At 47.7% G+C, this 19,883-nt stretch overlaps 1 protein-coding gene and 2 long non-coding RNA genes across 6 annotated transcripts in view; 1 reads left to right on the top strand and 2 right to left on the bottom strand.

The window, feature by feature from the left end:
* The first annotated feature begins 160 nt into the window (after positions 1 to 160).
* LOC145513480 (uncharacterized) lies at positions 161 to 12,184 on the top strand. The gene is made up of 5 exons (XR_014059416.1): positions 161 to 1,306; positions 3,139 to 3,276; positions 4,359 to 4,526; positions 7,176 to 7,468; positions 11,988 to 12,184. It is a non-coding gene; the product is annotated as an uncharacterized LOC145513480 (long non-coding RNA).
* LOC145513481 (uncharacterized) lies at positions 6,034 to 8,486 on the bottom strand. Its single transcript, XR_014059417.1, has 2 exons — positions 8,254 to 8,486; positions 6,034 to 7,625 (listed from the first exon to the last, which is right to left on the bottom strand). It is a non-coding gene; the product is annotated as an uncharacterized LOC145513481 (long non-coding RNA).
* The window catches only part of FNTB (farnesyltransferase, CAAX box, subunit beta), a 77,793-nt gene continuing 70,088 nt past the window's right edge, over positions 12,179 to 19,883 (bottom strand). For 3 of the 4 annotated variants that reach the window (XM_081509932.1, XM_081509933.1, XM_081509935.1), the window contains 3 exons: positions 19,150 to 19,261; positions 17,807 to 17,921; positions 12,179 to 13,653 (listed from right to left, as the gene is read on the bottom strand). In XM_081509932.1, the coding sequence (XP_081366058.1) occupies positions 13,522 to 13,653; positions 17,807 to 17,921; positions 19,150 to 19,261 (359 nt within the window). In that variant the 3' untranslated portion in view covers positions 12,179 to 13,521. Of the gene's footprint in view, positions 16,419 to 17,620; positions 17,922 to 19,149; positions 19,262 to 19,883 lie in introns of all 4 variants that reach the window. The other variant, XM_081509931.1, reaches the window with a different exon arrangement.

Below are 19,883 nucleotides of genomic sequence, written 5' to 3'. Positions count from 1 at the left end.
AGGAGCCCGCAGGCTGGGAGCCATCATAGCCGGAGCGGTTCCCTTTGTGTCTTAAGGGCTCAGCCTGGCCCGAGCAGGGCGGGGGCTGGATAAACCGGTGGTGGTGACTTTGCTCATTGGGTGGAAGCTTTGAAAGTTCCAACAGGGATGGGGTTATCCAGGGCAACATTTCTGGATCCAGCTCCAGCTAAATAGATGACCCTTGGGGAACTCGTAGCCCAGAGCTGTGGGTTTGGGTTTCTTCTGGTAATGAATGTCATGTCCAGTCCAGGGGTGACTGGTATTCTCTAGGACTTTCTAGTTTCTAGAGAGTTCCAACATAGTAATAGGCAGCAGGGCTGCCATGGGCTGGAAGTCAAAGAGGCTTCAACAGGCATCCAGTTAGCTCTCCTCGGGCTAGGGACCAACCCTGGCCTGAACTTGTTTGACCTTGAAAGAAAGGATTTATGGCCAGAATACAGCTCAGCTTTGGTTTTCCTGTCTAGTGGACAGGAAATACTGCTGTTCCTAGACCAAGGGAGGGATAGAAGTCAAGTCAGTTCTTTGATTTGTCACTCTTTAGAGTGGTGGTGCCGGGGCTCCTATCCATCGGATGTCGAATCTGTAGCATCTCTCGTTGGTTAACGGGAGTTGACAGGTGGTGGATTGTGTTTCTTTAAGAGGCATTTTTACAATGTTGTGTTAATTTCTGCTGTACAGCAAAGTGACTCAGTTATATATATTCTTATTCATATTTATAAGAGGTGTTTTGTAACGTGACAAGCCAACTCCCAAAACCATGATCTCAATAAGGAAAACAAGGATGTGGGGAGAGAGCAGAATCCTGTTTATTAATGGCATTCCTATTCAAGACAAAAAGAGACATGAATAAGGGAGAAAAAACAGGGAATGAGCAGTCTGGTGATTTCCTCAGCCCTCAAAGTGAGGGTGCTTTCTTCCCTTCCCCTTTATTGCCCTTTACTACATCCCTTTGTATATCCAGACTTTTAATTAGAGATTCCATATTACGCACAACGGGCTTGGTCAGGGTGAGCATTAGAACCAAGCTGCAGGCGCAGCCATGTTGGTAAAGCAGTCGAGCCATCCTGGAAGAGGTGACGTCCCCAAGATCCAGTCCCTGGCTCCAGGATATTGGCTGGAAAAGGAGTTAAGTTTTAGGCTTGAAATTCCCATAAACCAGTTGGAAGAAAAAGGCCACAACAGGATAGTGGGTTCACCTGGGACAATCCAAACCTGGCTGATGTGCTGACAAGCAGTGGAGAGGAGGAGGAGCTTCTGGGAGCAGCTGCCTGGAAAGGAGAACCAGGTAAGAGCCCCTGGGCTGGAGGTTGTGCTCACTGAAGGGAAACAGGTGAAAGCCATGGCTAAGTTCCTTCCAGTATGCTTGTCTGGGAAGCCAGTGTATGTCCCCCAGGTCACCAGAGTGACCACGGTTCACTTCCAGGTTACTCTGTGGTTGGTTCTCAAGGCACTGCACTCTGGACAGCCCAGCACAAAGCCAGAGAAACTGCTGAGGACTTGGTCCTGTGAAAAGCCACCTCTCTCTTGCCATGGGGAGAGCTTGTAATTTTCCTCCCTTTACAATTTGCCCCAAAGGCAAGGTTATTAATGGCCTGGTGTTTAAAATTCTTAATATGGTAATCCCATCTGTAGAGTAGCTACCACTTCAGCGAAGAATTGCCTAAAGCTCACAAAGCTGGACTACAGCAGATGATAGCCCTGAGCTAGGACTGAAGAGAGCTGAATTCCATCTCTAATATTAGAGTTGTAGTGTATTAACTCTTGGGCTGTGAAGTCTGGTTGCCCGAGTTCAAAATCCTGGCTCTTGTTAGTTGCTGGTAATTTGGGGCAAGTTACTTCTCTCAGCCTCAGTGTCCTCATATAGAAAATGAGGATAATAATAGCTTTAACCTTGCAATGTAGCTTTGAGGACCAGAGGAAATAATGTTTATAATGCACTTGACCTCAGGACCAAGGGAGCACTCAGGTGCCAGCAGCCCTTATCTACACAGAACATGTGACCAGGGCTGAATCTGCAAGATGCAAAAAACCCAGCTCTTCCCTGGACTGCATGAGGGTGGACTTCTCCATGTCTCACAACTGCTTCCCGCCTCTGAGATGTGTCCTTGCCGAACAAGGCAGGGTGAATAAAGAGAGGACACGGGACTCCAGAACTGGTGACACAGTCCAGTGTTCAAAACCAGAGAACGTACCTCAGTTCTGTTGTCAACCCAAGTGAGGCTGTGTCATCCCCTCCCTCTGCTACTCAGTGGTGTCTCTAAACTTGGGACACTTGGTACCCTGCCTGGCAGAATTGCCCAGAAGCCCCCATGGTAGTGTTACTTAAAGTGGACCCTTGGGCCATGCCCCAGGGGTGCTTATTAAGAGGATTCTCAGGCTCCTGCTGCCCTGACCAGCAGCCCACCATGGCCCACCAGCCAGTCGGGCTGTTGAACAAGATGTTCTCATGCACTCAGGTTTGACTTCCCAAAGCAAAATAACCCAGGGAACAAAAGGAAACTGTTGGGACAAGTGAGTAAGCTGAGTTGAATTAGCCAGGTGGGTCTGAGACCAGGTTCTTGAAGGCTTGGGGAAAGGGGGCGGAGAGACGCTTGTTACAAGTCCGATGGATAGAACTACCTTGACGGTATTTCCCTTCTCCCAGTGGGGCTCAAAAGCTCATGAGGGCTGCCTTGCCACTTGTTGAAGCCCCAAGGAAGGGTGATATCATGGGGCAGCACCCATTTTTATGCCACTCACTGACTGTCCTGTGTCACCAAGCAGGTTTATAAGTCAGCCAGAGCAAGGCTATCTCTCAGGCCCATTTGCCAGGCTCTGTTCTGCACAGCATGAAACTAGAGCTTTTCTTTGCTCAAAACAGTTTCTATGGCCTGAGGAGGAAACCCAGGTAGGCAAGAGGAGTTTGCCAGCCTCTACATTGGATGCACAGTGGCAAAATCATGTTAGGAACTAAGACCCTCTGACTCTCTGCTAGATCATGAATGGGCAAGACAGAGTGTCCTTCAATTTTGAGGTTCGATAGTTTGGGGTTTACTAAAGGCATGGGCTTAATTAATACATCCCCACACTTTCCCTGAGAAGGGGATAAACAAAAATATTTTCTAGTTTCTCTCTCAGGTAGAGAATCAAATTGGCCGACTCATTCCCAGACCAGCTTGGAGAAGCAGGCTGAGGTGGACACAGGACTGACGACACTGGGCAGGCCCCTGCTTGCATTCTCTGGAGGCTTTCCCAGCAGACGTCATCACCCAGTGGGTAAGTGTCGTCATTGCTCCATTAGGTCAAGCTAGGGACAAGGAGCCTGAGAGCTTCAGAACCAGTGCTTGGGTGGTTTAGGTCACAGGCTCTGAGCCCACCTGTCTGGACTGACTGGCTCTGGGTGACTCTGCCATGGTTTCCTGAGGCATGACATGAGGACAGCAGTAGCACAAAGTGCTACTGTGAGGCGTGAAGGCATAAGTTGGAAAGTCTGGCACTTTGGAAGGACACGCACATTAGCAATTCTTAGGTCTGTCTGCCAGCATAGGTCCTGGCCGTGCAGCCGTTTGAGTTTTGTTGAGGTATGGAGTGAATCAGCTCTCTCCTTCCGTATGTTAAAATTCTCACAAAGAAGGGGCAGTAAATACATGTTGAATACCAAAGGGCATGGTAACAAATAGGTTTTGTTTGATTTCTGAAGGGACTCTAGCAAAACATGGTCTGCTATCATTTGAAAATATCTCAACTTGGGAAATGAAATACACCCTTGCTAGCTGGGTCGGAACCATTAGCCATGACCTTTCTGCTTTCTTCACCCCGTTCTCCATCCCGGTTTCAGTTCATATTTCTGCAGTGCCTTCCTGATGACCTGCATTGAGCTAGCTACAGAGACACTGAGAACCATCCTGTGCCTGCCCTATGTTTCCTGCCGTGGCCTGGTTAAGATAAGGGTGGAACCTTGGTATATACAGGGCCCCTTGAGCAGGGGTGATGTGGGGACAGACTCACCTGCTGGCTCCATGCGGTCTGATGACTGGATCCAGGGCCCACGTGCTGTGGCTCTCCCTGGCTGACGTGTGTGCCCTGCGTGCACACACACACACACACACCCCCAACAGGACGGGTGTGTCTAGAAAAGAGCCAAACAGGTGGGCCTGGACAATTCACAACCTGCCGAGCCAGTTCCCTCCTGTGCCCATGCGGGATGCCAGCCGCACCAGCAGGCCCAGGTCTGACTGCCAGGCCCCATTTAGGGTTGTTTTCCTCTGATGTCCATTGCACGGGTGGGGCCCTTGTACACCTACAGCCTCCTCTGGGCCAAATTATCCAGCACAATCTCTGCTATTAATTTTTTCCAGTAAATTAAAGGCCAGAGGGGGAAAGAAGAGGAAACGAAGAATCAAGGATCCAATGTTAAGAAATCTGTGCCAGAACCTTCCACTCCATTGCTGAACATGGTGAGGGTTTGAGCCTCCTGCCAAGAAAAACAGAAAGCTGACAGCTCCACTGCAGGCCCAAAGGGAAAGGTAAGCCCTTCACAAGCCGGTTCCTGCAAGGCCTCCATGAGCCATGCAGGGTCTGGTTCAGAAAGTAATCAAACAGGCGTGCGGAGCTGCCGCCCACGCCCCCGGGCGCTCATCAGCAGAGAGGAGTCCAGCTGGCACTGTGGTCCCACGCACAGGCTTGAGAGCCTCATTGTTTTGTATCTCCCGGAGGCATCAACGGCTGGGAGGTGGCAGGGACAGATCTGGGGCTAAAGGACAGTGGCCAAAGGCTTTGGGCCAAAAGGCCACAGCAAGGCCAGCCAGCTGAGAGGAGGAATGTCACGTCCACAGCAGATACCTACCACAGTGGAGACTTCGGGTACAGGAATTCTGGTTCAAATGACTTGACTGTTTCCCAACCAGGAAGTGAGTCCAGGGGCCTGTCTTTCTCAGAGAGCTGCCGTGAGCCTTTCGGCAGGCCTTCTTTCCACCTGGTAGCTCCCACAAGCCCAGGTCTGGTCCTCGTGTTTGCTGCTGCACCCCGAGCACAATGCCTGGCCTGTCACGAGTACCCCACGCATACACAGGAGTGTGTGGGCCAGCGGACTCCGGCCCTCTGGTGTATGTCCGTCTCTGAGCACTGTTGGGTCAGTCCTGGGGTCGTCTCTGCGTAAGTTCAGTCCATGGGTATTTGAGCAGCCTGTATTCTCAGCCCAGCACTGTGTCAGTCACTAGGGAGGTTCGGGGCAGCTGATGAAGCCTGGGCCCTGCCTCCAAGAAGCTTAGAGTAGGTGGAGAGCAGATTCATGCACATGGCAAAAGTGTGCTTGTCCAGGCTACAGATGCCAGAGGAGCTCAGAGGCTGGGGCCCTTGGTCCAGAGAGGGTTGGCATGTGGGAGGGGCAGGGAAGAGGGCCAGGTCATCACTTCTCATGCTCTTGCTGTGCTCTCCTTCCTGCCCCTCCCCACCACAGTGCCAGCCTCAGGCCCCCGGTACAGCCAGCAGAGGGGCAGGGTGGAGGCTGTTGCGGGGGAAGGAAGGTAGCCCAGAGCCTCTACCCTGCACAGGCTGGATCACCATCCACATCCCACCATGTAGACTGGCCACTGGGGGATCCAGGCCCAAGGCAGCCCCTACTGTTGAGGTGGGGAAGGGACTTGAGGGGTGGAGTCCAGTGAAGTGCTCTCCTTCTTCAGGAGCACAGCAGAGGTCTCCAGGGTACTCCTCTCATCCTCCCCACCATCGTCCCCTCACAAAGAGGCCACTGCAGGACATCATGGGCCTGCCGGGCCCTGGTCAGCATGCCCGGGGAGCAGGATCCATGCAGTCCCAGGTCCCCCTAGCCCCCCACCGCCCTCTCAAGGGAGCTGTGCCACTGAGCCTGCTTTGACTGTAGCTGAAGTCCAGGCTCCTGTTACCACCCCCTCCATCCCATCCACCCGGGCCATCACAGGTATGGACTCTTAGCTGAAGTCCAGGCTCCTGGCCTGTCGGCCCAGGCCATCACAGGTATGGCGGATGGCAACATGAAGTCCCCCATCCAAGGTAACCAGCACGCAGTACCTTTTATTTTGAAAAGAATTTAGTTGTGACCAAAGGTTGAGAAAGGAGTCTACTGAACTCTTAAGGTACCCCTTTTCCAATGTCGACAATTACCAACATGCAATACTTCTTGAAAGAAAAAGAATAGAAAAATGCATTATTATTAAAAGAAAGAATGGGTATGAAAGAGGGACACAGGAGCCAATTAAAAGAGCTCCTAATGGCCAAATCTGGAACAATTTGAGCAGTAAAATATACAACACAGTATTAAAACATTGATATATAACCCAAAGTATAAAATAATTATTCATGATATAAATGATTGAATGAATGAATAAATAGAACATAGATAAACTTCCCAAACAACAGAATTGCAAATAATTTATGTAGCTACTCCGCCCTCAAGGATGTGGGGTATAACTCCCCACCCCTCAGTTGGGCTGTGCACATGGGCTTCCTTCTAAAGGGAACAGTGTGGAAAGGGGGAGAAAGAGGAACCTTATTGGGGGACACCTGACAAACCTCAGCCAGGCGGCCAAGGTTTACAACATCAGTGAGAAGTCATGTTGATAGCATGTACCATTGATAGGATGGGATGAAAAGGCACTTGACCTTTGTGGTCTTTCTCCCCAAAACGCAGTCTAATCATGAGAAAAAACTGACACAAGTCCCAGTGGGTGGGCAGTCAACAAAATGCTTGATGAGTCCTCTTCAAAACTGTCAAGGTCACCCAAAGCAAGGTTAGTCTGAAAATATCACAGCCAAGGGCAAGCTAAATGTCATGAGGTAATGAGGTATCTCAAATGGGATCCTGGGACTGAGAAAGGGGGCACAGGTGAAAATGAAGGACTTCCAAATAAAGTATGTGCTCAATCATGTCCAACCCTTTGCAACCCCCTGAACTGTAGCCTGCCAGACTCCTCTGTCCATGCGATTTTCCAGGCAAGAAACTAGAGTGGGTTGCCATTTCCTTCTCCAGGGGAAATAAAGTATGGGCTTTAATTAATAGATCAGTATTTGCCCTTAGTTATGATGAATGTACTATATTTATGTGAGATGCTAACAAGAGGGGAAACTGGCTAAGGAGCAGAAGGGAACTCTGTGAAAGTTTATTATTTAAAATGTATTATTGTTGTTATTTCTCACAGCTGTGTTGTCTGCAGAGGGCAGTGAAAGCGTCCCATTAACCTGGGCTGGTGATGAGCCCTCCGCTCACCTGCCTGGTTTTGTTGTTGGACTTGCCCAAGAAGTAGGAACGAGGAACAGTAGCCGCTGGGCCCTGTGCTCTGAACCTCCTGCATCAGCTGGTAAAACACAGAGCCAAGGTTACCGCAAGGAAGTGAAAGAGGATGTCCAGGAACCAGTTAGGCGTGCCGGGCTGGAGTGGAGAAGGCTCGCTCTGGTCAGCTCCCGGGAAGACTGACTCACCGTGGCCTTGCCTGTGAGTCACGAAGCGTCACACTGTGCACCGAGTGGCCCACACGTGGTGCAGAGCGCTGCTTTATGCCGGGGACTGACAGTTGGGGGGTGGGGGTGGCAGGGGGCTGGTCAGAAGGGTAAGGTGAGCCCGCCCCCGCTCTTCTTTCACCATCCTCATCCTGGTGAAAGACGAGAGCAGGCATTCCAGGCCTTGGTCGTCCACCCTGGAGGAAACTCATGCATGTTTAGTCTCCTCCCCACCCCCTGAGACCACCCATTTCAGAGACGGGGAGTGGTGGGAGCATGTGGCCTTTGGAGGCAGCAGACCTGGGTTCAGGTCCAGACTCCACTACTTGATGGCTGGTAAGCCCTGAATGAGTCACTCCAGCTCTCTGACCTGTTTCTCCAGCTGTAAAATACAGATAACACACCTGCCCCACCCACCTCATGAGACTGAATCAAGCATCAAATGACGAGAGGCAGCGACTAGGAGGCTGTCTCCCTCCGGTTCTTGTTTGGATGGAAGTGGCAAGGACAGTCAGCATTCTTTTTTTTTTTTGGCTGCCCTGGGTCTTAGTTGCAGCATGTGGGATATAGTTCCTTGACCAGGAATCGAACCTGGGCCCCATCCATTGGGAGTACAGAATTTTAGCCACTGGGCCACAAGGAAAGCCCCGACAATCAGCATTCTTCAGGCAGTAGGTAAGGACTTCGTGACTCGGGGGCTAATTTGGGATAGAATTTTGTGTATGTCAGGATGCTTTTGGTTGCAAGCAATAGTAAATAATCCAACTCAAATCGGCTTACCTAATTGAAAAGTCCAGAGGTAGATCCAGGCTGCAGGAGCAGTGTCACAGAGCTGTGGCCATGTTTCTCAGTAAGTCTCTCAGGGAGTCTTTGTGGACTGGCCTCTAAGACAGGCTTCCTTCTAGATAGGAAAATAGTTGTTGGAGTCCCAGGCCACACATTCCACCATCCCTAACAGGAGAGAGCTGCTTTCCCCAGTCATCAGATGTCCAGGGCTTCCCTCTCTTTGGTCTATTTTAGGCCACATCCTTGGCTCTAAATCAATCACTGAGGCTAGGACAAACCATGCTGATTGGCTTAGGCCTGGGTTATTATTAAACCTGAACAAGTTGCTGAAGCAGAAGGATAAATTAAAATGATTGGCTTGGGCCAATCAGGACCTGGCCTGGATGGGGGTTGGGGGGAACACTCACACAAGCCTTTTGGCTGCCACAGTTGGGGAGGGAAGGAATGGATGCCACAATGTCCATGACAGGCTTCTAGAATCCACCATTAAGGAGAACATAGTGATTTGCATCGTTAGCATCCATCTCCCCCTTCTAAGAATCCGCCTGCAATGCAGGAGACCCTGGTTCGATTCTTGGGTTGGGAAGATCCACTGGAGAAAGGATAAGCTACCTACTCCAGTATTCTTGGGCTTCCCTGGTGGCTCAGACGGTAAACAATCTACCTGCAATGTGGGAGACCTGGATTTGATCCCTGGGTTGGGAAGATCCCCTGGAGAAGGGAGTGGCTACCCACTCTAGAACTCTGGCCTGGAGAATTCCATGGACAGAGGAGCCTGGCAGGTTATAGTCCATGGGGTCGCAAAAAGTCAGACACAACTGAGCGACTTTCACACACACTACTAATTTGTACTGAGGCTTCATTCTGTCCCCATTCTTGGTCTTTGTGCTTCTGATGGAGCCCCATTTCCCGCTCATGGGAGAAGCATGTGATCAATCAGTGTACTGTAGTCTCCTGGCCATGGGATTGTGTCTCAGGAAAGCACTTGGCTTGATGAAAGCCAGTGAAATGCAATGATACTCACTGGGAATGAAGAGCCTGCTGCTCTTGTCTGCTGAACTTGACCCTGAGGGTATGTAAGGTCTGGAGCTATTGCTGCCATTTTAGAATCCCCTGGAGAGAGCCTGAGGCCAGAGCCGATATAGAAAGATGGAGAGAAGCCCATTGAAGCCACTCACAAAGCCAGGCTAATTCTGAATGTTTCAGTTTATGAGTCAACACATTTCCTCTTTGCTTTAAGCCAGTTTAGGTCCAGTTTTCTGTCAGTTGCAACAGTTCTTTACATCATACAACTCTCCTTCCTGTTCAGGGGCAATGAATGACCTGAGCAATGAAAATCGGTGGTTAAAATGTTTGGGCTGAACGTTAGCAAGTACATTTTGTCATTTAACACTAATATGTACATGGAAAGCATCCCAGCCATGAGAGATGTGGAAGAATGTTGAATGGATGGGACTTAGTCTAGATTTAGGGGTAGACAAATACAGCCCATGAGCCAAATCTGACCCACTACATTTTCATAAGGTTTTATTGACACATAGCCATACTTGCAGCTGTCTTGTACTACAATGGTAGAGCAGAGCTGAGTAGTTGCTTGCAAAGCCTAAAATATTTATCAATAGCATTTGGCTACCTGATGCAAAGAGCTGACTCATTTGAAAAGACCCTGATGTTGGGAAAGATTGAAGGCAGGAAGAGAAGGGGAAGACAGAGGATGAGATGGTTAGATGGCATCACCAACTCAATGGACATGGGTTTGGGTGGACTCCGTGAGTTGGTGATGGACAGGGAGGCCTGGCATGATGCGGTTCATGGGGCTGCAAAGTCGGACACGACTTAGCAACTGAACTGAACTGAACTGAACTTTGGCTCTTTAGAGAAATTTTGCTGCCCCCTGGTGTAAATGGTGGAAGAATAAAATATTAGCAAAATACTTCCCCCAAATGAACACCCACATCCTCAGATGGAAGCAACACTGAATAGCCCTGAATCATAGACCCATTAATCCCATTCATATCAAGCCCTATTCAGGAATAGAGATGCAGAGTAGAGAATGGACTTGTGGACACGGTGGGAGAAGGAGAGTGTGGGACGAATTGAAACAGTAAGTAGCATTGACATATATACACTACCCTACTGTGTGTAAACTAGACAGCTAGTGGGAAGCTGCTATCTAGCACAGGGAGCTTAGCTCAGTGCTCTGTGATGGCTTAGAGGTGTGAGATGGGGGGCAGTGGGAGGGAGGCTCAGGAGGGAGGGGATATGTGTGTACATATAGCTGATTCCTGTTGTTGTTCAGCAGAAACTTAACATTGTAAAGCAATTATATTTCAATAATAAAAAAAGCAAAGGGGAAAGGTCTCCAGAATAGAATGGAAAAAACATGTGATTCAAGCCCTACCATCAGCATTAGGAAAGCAGAGTTTCCCAAATTTATCCCAGAATGATATGTCCTGAGTCTTTGTTAAGATGTCAGCACTGTTATCTATACATCTGACTTTTGAAGCCAACGGATTCTATGTCTGCCAACAATAAGCACACTTAGGGCACTCGAGAAGCTCCATTTTTAATTCCTGGCAATCAAGCTCCTGCCAGAAGTGCAGCACAGTTAATACTGATGAAAACAGCCAGGGCCATGTAAGTCACCACCCTGCCAGGGGTTTCTAAACTCCACTTCTCTGCTGAGTTAAATCACCGAGTCAACATGTCAAGATCCAAGGCTAGACCTCCGTGGAAGGCCATCATGGAAATGTTACTTAATAGTATGGCCTCTGCTTTTGTGTGAGGTTTTCCTGAGAAGGGGCTTCATCAAGGATACTCCTGCATTGTTACAGCACAGTGGCCATACTCTAACTTGCAACTTCTAACTCAGACATTATACCAGAAGGCAGTTTAAGAACATTGTTGACTCGTATTGTCATCTCAGTCAAGTTTGCACTGTCTTATCCACGAGGACCCCTTTCTGCTCATAGTAGGGTCTGGCAGGCTTCCCAACTTACATAGCATTCAAGGTGGGTCTGGGATAGGTCCCAGGGGGATGTTGGGGCCCATCTGGAGATAAGAGATCTGTAGTCAATTTCTTTATTGATAGAGGAACTATTTGGGGCAACCTGCCTTGAATGCTGTGGAAGTGCCTCTAACTTAAGGATCCATGATAAATCTGAGGACCCACTTGGAATGCTCTTTAAGTCAGGAAACCCTCCAGACCCAAATGGGAACAGAGAGAGGTCTCATGGATACACCAGTAGAGACTCTCCTAAGGTAAGAATACCAGTGAACGATCTTCTCTTTTCTACCTTGCCAAATTTCCTTACCCTTTGGGGCCTGGCTCAAATCCTCTCTCGTTGGTATAAAGCCAGTGTAGACTGAAGCAATCCCTTCTCTTAACCACACCAATTACTACTGCAATTAATCTCTTAATACCTTGAGGCTACTGGTGTTAGAGGGTTGGCCTTTCATTGTAGTGATGGGAGGGTGCATTTCAACATGTTGCTTTGTAGCCTGAACATTTGTTAGCCTGGCAAAAACAGCACTGGGACAAGAATTACATGCTAGGATGTGGACCTGGTCGATGCTCTACCTCTGTAGGCACCTTCTTTGAGGACTCAGGAACAAGGTCCCTGCTCATAGCCAGGTGAAGGAGACAGACACACAGACTGTGAAACCTGTGTGTGTGGAATGCTGGATACACTGAAGGGCTCCAGGGAGCTTCTCCCCCTCCTTGTTAGGTCCTCCCTGTCCTCGACTGGAGAAGGTGTGGGCAGGAGGAAGCCAAGTCACAACTCTTTGTAAATACTGACTCGCCCAGTCTGGAATCACATAGAGGAGGAGACAGGTGACCCACAAGCAACTTGCAGAACTAACGCTGGACACTCAGAAGGAATTTTCTTGGTACCAGTCATGAATGAGAGACGTCATAGAAAAGGTTATTTTTTTTATTATTTCAAGGAGGTTATACATAGCTCAATATGCCAAAGCACTGGGGAATTAGAGGCGGCAGATGGCCAGAGTTTTTGAGATGAGCCTTACGCTGCATCTCTGGGTCCCCATCTGCCCACAGCCCATGGCTGCTTACAGGAAGGCCAGACAAGCGACACGGACCTTGCTGTGACCATCGGAGTGGATAGGTGAGCCAACGCCACCCCTACTAACCGAGAAAGGGTTGTTCTGTGTGGGCAGCAGGGGCCCTGCCAGGCTGAAGACTCTGGGCAGCACTCAGCCCTGCCCTGGCAGTGTCCAGCTTATCTAGCACTAGGTTTTCTTTCTCTGAGCCTGGAGTAGGCAGGATGTGAATAAATCCTGAGTCAAAAATGAAGGTGAAAGACTTAGTAGTGTTAATACTCGGGGTGAGAGAAGACAACACTGTCTTTCAGAAGGGTGAGCAGGGAATCGGGGCAAGAAAGACGGAAACATAGTCTGGCCAAGGGCTGAAGGCCCTGCCTTGCAGTCTTCAGAGGGGCTGTTCGGGGCACGTGATGGGGTGGCTCTGGGGCTGCTTCCTCTGGCTCAGAGTTGAACGAGAGGTTCATTTTCCACTCATAATTGGTTCCCGGGTCTAAGCTACCACAACTGGGGCCGAGGCAAATCCTGCCCACGCAGCAAGCTGGCCTTGGAGATGTGTGGTCAGTGCCCAGTCTGGAGAGGGAGGGACTCACACCTCCCGAGCCCCTCTCCCCCAACCCTAGCTCCATCCCCTCGCAAGTAACCAGGCTGGGAGGCGAGGACCTTGGGCACCTCTGAGTGAAGCCCCACCACGTTTTTTCCCTGGAGAATTCATTTTGGTGAGACTCAAAGCCCCTGCCTAGGCATGGAGCAGACTTCTTTCCACCCACAGGCGGCCATCTTCCTGGTGACGCAGTGGTGGCACACGTGAGAATCGCAGCAACAGCTCTGAATGCTGTAATACTCAGACGTCATTCATTTCAATGGACGGTCGCGCTGGCCAGCTGGTGGGGCGGGGCTGCTGTCCCAGCATGCACTGCTCCCCAACCAACCCTGGCCGGGCCAGAGCTGGGTCCAGATGCTACACAGCTGGTAGGTTTTTGGTAGGATGGGAGTGGAAAGAATTTTTAAAAAACCACACCACTGTGTTCTCTAAACCAAGAGCCATCAGTTTTGTTCTGTTTAACAAAAAAGGACAAAGAACCAAGCTTCACAGCGGCCAAGGCTTGTGCAGCACAGAATGCAGTATGTATCGACATGTATAAACCTTGGTCTGACTGGGGAGAGGGGTGAACACAGAACTGCGGGACCCCGTGTCCCCTAGTCAGTGGCAGGCTCTGCTGATGCCTCATCCTCATGCTCGTCAAAGCCTGGAACTGGCTTCTGCAGAAAGTACATGGTAGCCTGGATCACTTTGTCTGGTCCAATATTGTACACAGGGTGAGTGGGCTGCTGCAAAAAGAAGAACAGATGCCAATCAATCACCCCATGATCCTTGGACATGTGCACAGCCTTTGCCCATTAAATGTACTTGTAAGAATATAACAAGAAATCAGAGTTGCACATGGAGATTTATCTTACAAGGCCCTAAGGTTCAACAACAGAGTACTGGAAAAAACATGTTCTATCTAGCACATGGGACACAAAGGAATTATAGAGCCATTAAAAAAATATGCTTTCAAATATTTGATGACATTGGCAAATACTTAACATTAAATGAGGATAACAGTATGTGTGATATCCTAAACTTACTTTTTAAAGTGTTTGTAGATGTGACGTATATGAATAGGCAAAAATAGAATATTCCAAAATAGGAGCAGTGACATGACTATTTAAAATTTTCTAATTTATACTTTTATATATATTCCACTTATTAAAACAATGAACATGCATTTATATTTATAATCAAGAAAAAGGTACACAACCCTAACATTTAAGTAAATGTGTCAGGCCATATATAAATTATTTTATCCCACTGCACCACAGAGACTCTGGTTTGAGACAGGGTACAGTCCTAGGCCAGTATTCAGGATTCTTCCACTCTGGGACAATGAAGAAGGGGACATAATTGCAAGAGATTTAAAAACTTCAAAGAAAATACCATGACCAGCTTCATGCCAAAATATAAAAATTTTGATAAACTGAGCAGCTTTATAGAACAATATGAATTTTCAAAATTGCTCAAGAAGAAATTCTTTAAAACCTATATGAATAAGTTAAATAACAATTGTTTATTCTGCTACAACCATTTCCCCCACCCCACCAAATACTAGGTCTACCTGTTTTCTCAAACAAGTGTTAGCTTATAATCTCTAACTTACACAAAATTTTTCAAAGAAAAAGTAGGTAGGAAGATACCTATCTAATTTTATGAGGCTATGAGGCTATATTATCCTGAAACACAAACTGGAAAAGAACAGTACCATAAAACAAAAATTTAGATCAATCTTTCTCATGAACACACATGCAAAAAAAAAATTTTATTGCAATTATGCAATAAAAACACTAGCCAAAAATACCAACAAGGCAAATCCAGCAGTGTGATAAACCAGCATACACACACACACACACACTCTATTATGACCAAGTAGGGTTTATCCTTCTAATGTAAAGTTAACATCACAATGTCTATTAACAAAACATAATACAGATTAAAGGAGAAAACCCAGATGTGGAAAAAGTATTCAATAAAATTTAACACTAGATTATGATTCAAACAAAAAACAACTCAGCAGACCAGGAAAAGAGGGGAATATCCTTAACTTGACATGAAATATTTATTAAAACCTCACAGTCCGCATCTTCCTGAATGGTGGAATTATAGAAGCCTTTCGATTACAGTCTTAACACTTTCTATTCCCACTTCTGGTCAACACTCCATAGAGGGTTTAGCCAACATTACATGGCAAGATAAATAAAATTCTTAAGAATCAGGAAGGAAATGGCAAAACTGCCCTTATTTGAAGATGACATTACAGTCTAAATTAAAAAATCCAAGAGATTCTATAGACAAACTATTAACAACTATTAGGAGAGTTCAGAGGGAATTCCTTGGTGGTCAGTGGTTAGGACTCCATGCTTCCACTGCAGTGGGCCAGATCTGACCCCTGGTCAGGGAACTAAGATCCCATAAGCTGCTTGGAGCAGTCAAAAAAAAAGAATTCAGCAAGGCTGCTGGGTGCAAGATTAAACTATAATTATCAATAGCATTTCTATACATTAATAACAGCCAATTACAAAATAAAATGGAAAAAAATACTCCAGTCACAATAGACACAAAAACTATAAATTTCTTAGACATAAATCTAATGAGATATGCTAGTCCTTTGTGAGAAATGATAAAAGACCATTATACGTAAAAAACCTGGAAAATATTAAGGGAAGCCTTAATATTAAAGTCAGTTGTCTCCCATTAATATTACATTCAATACAATTCAATGTAATAAAAATGCCACTAGCTTTTGTGTGTGTTTGTATGGAACTTGATAAGCTGATCCTAAAATGCACAAGAAATCCTAAAATGCAAAAAGCAAATAGTGAAAACAAAAAAAATGAGGTGAGTGAGTGAGACTTGCTTACATGCATTAAGATTTGATAAGACAGTGAAGATAATAAAACAGACCCATGGAACAGAGTGTACAAAAACAGAATCAACTCAGAAACTTGAATATGTAACAAACATGTGATACACATCAGTAGGAAAAGTTGTAAACTTCAGTAAATTGTGCTGGTCAACTGGTATCCAAAACAGGAAAAAGATAAAGTTATATCCAACCCTCACTATAGATGGAAATCAATTCCAAGAGAATTAAAAAAAATTAGATGGGAAAAGCAAAATTTACATTGTTTAGAAGAAAATATATTTATGACCTCAAGTAGGAAAAGATTTCTTAATTAATCCCACCCCCCCCAAAACCCTTGAAAACCAAAAAGGCATATAAAATTATTCACTTCAGAGTTAAAATCTTCTATTCAACAAAAAAAACACTAAAAAGAAGGTGAAAAGTCACAGACTGGAAGAGATTCACCACACACATACACACACCATTGACAAAGAATTAGTATGAAGAACACACAAAGAACTACAAAATGTATAAGAAAAGAGCAAACAATTAAAATTACAAATCAGTAAGAAATTGAGCAAAGGAAAAGAGTGGCTGCCGAGTTACAGAAGACATAACACAATGGCCAAAAAAATGTTTGAAAAGATGCTCAGCCTCACCAGTAACCAGGGAAATGCAAAACAAAACCGAGACACCACTTCACATCTAGCCAAGCTGGCAGAAAGGAAATATCTGACTACGGCACAACTCATCTTGGTGCTGCGTGAGTGAAGAATAACCCAAGCACACAGGAGCATGGTTCAGGGCCATCTAGTGAAGATGAAGGTGGGTCTCTCCCAGAGAAACTAATAAGAATGTTCACTGCAACACCTTGTGGTCACAGCACAAGCTGAAACCACCTCGATGTTGACCAACAGGAGACTAGAAAACTCAACTCAGGTACACCTAGACAAGGGAATGCCATACAGTAGTTAAGATGAATAAATTAAAGCAACATACATGAAGACGGCCAAACCTCAGGGTAATAATGGTCAGTGAGAAAAGTGATGCAGTAGATAACTGTTATAAAGCAATGGAAAGCATACAAGACAACTCTAATACTTGTGGATACATACCTCTGTAGCGATAGAACAAAAACATCTGCTGGCATGATTGATGTTGAATTTAGGATGGGGTTACGATGAGAAAGGAGGGAGGAAAAGGAATGGAAGAGAGCTGCACAGCAGGCAAACACATGAAAAAGCTGAAGGGTTGTTATTTGGATTTTCTCAATTAATTAGTGAGGCTGAGCATCTTTTCATCCACCTACTGGCCATCAGCGGTTCTTCTGCTGGAATATTTCATGACAGTCTGCACAGGCCCATCATCTGACGGCCATGGACAGTCTTAGTCAGAGTCGTGTCTCAGGCTCCTGACTAGGCTCAGAAGCATCGCCTGTAGCCAGGCTGGCCTGGGGCTGGATGCCGCGATGAACAGCCCGCCTGCAGGGGGCTGATGGTTTTTGAGGGAAGCAGACAACACCCAGTTAAACACACAAATGAAAAATTGTACTGGTGCTATGAGGGACACAAATCATGCTCTGACCAAGCATTTCCGGGCATCTCATTTACAGACAGTGGTCTGAGAGGGTTTCTCTGGATGCAGGGCTGCATGTTGAGAGCTCCAGGAGAAGACATCAGCTACACGGGGAGGGCTGCTGCTGCAAATGCAGAAACCACTGCCCCCGAGCCAGCTTCCTCGGAGACAGGGACTAATGACTAGTGGTCTGGGTCCTAGACTCCAGGACACAGGCACACACCCTCTGTCGCAGGCTGAATCCCTGCTTAGAACTTTGAGTTTGCCAGTCAGATGCTCACGAATGGGAAACAGGCTGCAGATGGAGGAGGTGTGGGGACAGCGAGCTTGCCAGCCTGTCCATGGGGGACACTCGTGCCATCGGTTCTAGAGGCCCCAAAGGGCTGCTCTGCCCTCCTGCCAGCCTCGTCCTGGGGGCCCTGCAGAGAAGCAGTGGTGATCCCCTCCCCCGCCCCATCCCGCCTTACCAGTGCGTTTTCAGGCACACCCAGCACCACGTCGTGCAACATGGCTCCGCTGCCGAAGTGCTGGGCTATGGACAGGCCGCTCAGGCAGTAGCAGGTGTGGTAGAAGTCCCGGGACCTGCAAGGTTGCGGCAGCTCTGAGTGGGTATCCTCTGCTCCACACCCGCCCCAGCACAGCCTCCAACGACAAAGCCATAGATGAGGCCCAGGAAGCACTTGGACGTCCCAACCCGCCCTCCACGCGCCTAGAAGCCTGGCTTCCCCAGCAGCGTTTTTCAGAGCTCCATCCTTCCGCCCTGCCTGACCGCAGGAACTGTCTGTCCTCTTGACTTCCTTCTAGGAAGGGCTCTCCAGGGTAGTGTTGCTAAATCCATAGAGTACATTTTTTTAAAAAACCATAAAAAAAACCCACACCAAAATTTCTAGAAATGGGTCAAATTCTTTCTTCAAATGGGTCAAAATTTACATATGGGTAAATTGCTGGGGACCAGCCTTCAGCTGAGCCTTTCCCTGGTTGCATGCAGAAGGAGGCAGGATGTGTGTGTGTGCAGGGGTCAGGGAGGGGGTCGGGGTGGGGGAATGAGGAGGTGAGCAGCAAAAGGAACAGGACTTGATTGGCTTCCCTTTTTCTTTCAGTATGGCACCTAAAGGTGTTCAATCTACCCTGTGATAGCTGTGATTATAATCTCTGTGACATTCTTGAGAGTCTCTCAGACAGCAAGGAGATCAGTCAATCCTAAAGGAAATCAACCCTGAATATTCACTGGAAGGACTGATGTTGAAGCTGAAGCTCCAATACTTTGGCCACCTGATGTGAAGAGCCAACTCACTGGAAAAGACCCTGATGCTGAGAAAGATTGAGGGCAGGAGGAGAAGGGGACAACAGAGCATATGATGGCTGGACGGCATCACTGACTCGATGGACATAAATCTGAGCAAACCCCAGGAGACGGCGAAGGACAGGGAAGCCTGGCGTGTTGCCGTTCATGGGGTCGCAGAGAGTCAGACTCGACTTAGCGACTGAACAACAACAACGTGACACCCAGGAGTTTAAAAACCCTGTATCCTGTTCTATTTAGGTCAGTTTGGTTAAATAAAAGAGGAAAGAAACGTTACCCATGCAGCAATCTTTTTACCTAACTGGTAAGGGGGTGCAGGTAAGCCGGGAAAAGGAGGGAGCTGGAAGTGCAGGATGGACACGTGGTGGACAGGGCTGCTCTGGGCCCAGCTGCTCCCACGCCACGAGGCACCAAGCAGCTGCACGGAAAGGGCTGCCCCATCTGGGTCTGAGCAGGCCTGCGTGCTCAGCCCCGTTGCCCCGCCCTCCCCAGAGACAAGGCACTCACTTGCCAGGTTTATCCAGAAGCCCCCCGGTGGGGCACTGGCAGCACATCAGGATGTACTCCTGCAGGGCCTGCTGGTGAAACATCCAGCGGCTCATGCTGAGGGCAGGGTCACCTGCAGAAGACAAAGGGTCAGTGCGCGCCTGGGCCTGGGAGACATCCAGCGGAGGATCAATGACTACTTTGTATTTTATGATCCAATAGGAACAGTCAAAGTTTGCCCCCATTCTGCTTGGACTAATCTTGACAATCACATTCTTGGGACGCGTCCCTTCTCCGGAACCTTAAAATGGGTCAGAGAGCAGCAGGTCAGAGCAACACTTGGCTCTACCTGAAGCGTCTCCTTCTCCTTACCCTGGATGGCAGTTCTAAACCACATCCCTTGCAGGCACAGATGAGCTTTTTAGCTCAGCTTTCCATACTGACCTCTGCTACTGTGCTTGACTGGGTTCACAATTCCTCCCCCTGGGCTTCTTAAGACTTTTCCTTTAGCACATCTCTGACACTTGTTAACCAGCCTCTAATTAGCCAAGAGAACTCCAATAGGGGTAATACTGTCTGTTGCTTCCACTTCTCTTAGCCTGAATTTAATCTATCTCTAAAGGGAATTCTCCAGCTAGTCTCTTGGCTCAAAAAGTTTCTCTAAGAAGAATTCTAATAACCGCCCTCCTGCATCATATGATAGTCTAAGCAGAAATTGGGATTCTGGTGGTAATACTAAAGTACTGGCCAGCAAC

The sequence above is a fragment of the Giraffa tippelskirchi genome, chromosome 7 (genome assembly GCF_054371585.1).
Source record: "Giraffa tippelskirchi isolate mGirTip1 chromosome 7, T2T-mGirTip1v1.2.pri, whole genome shotgun sequence".
NCBI lineage: Eukaryota > Metazoa > Chordata > Mammalia > Artiodactyla > Giraffidae > Giraffa > Giraffa tippelskirchi.
The sequence above is the reverse complement of the archived record's forward strand: the minus strand, read 5'-3'. Positions and strand labels throughout refer to the sequence as shown.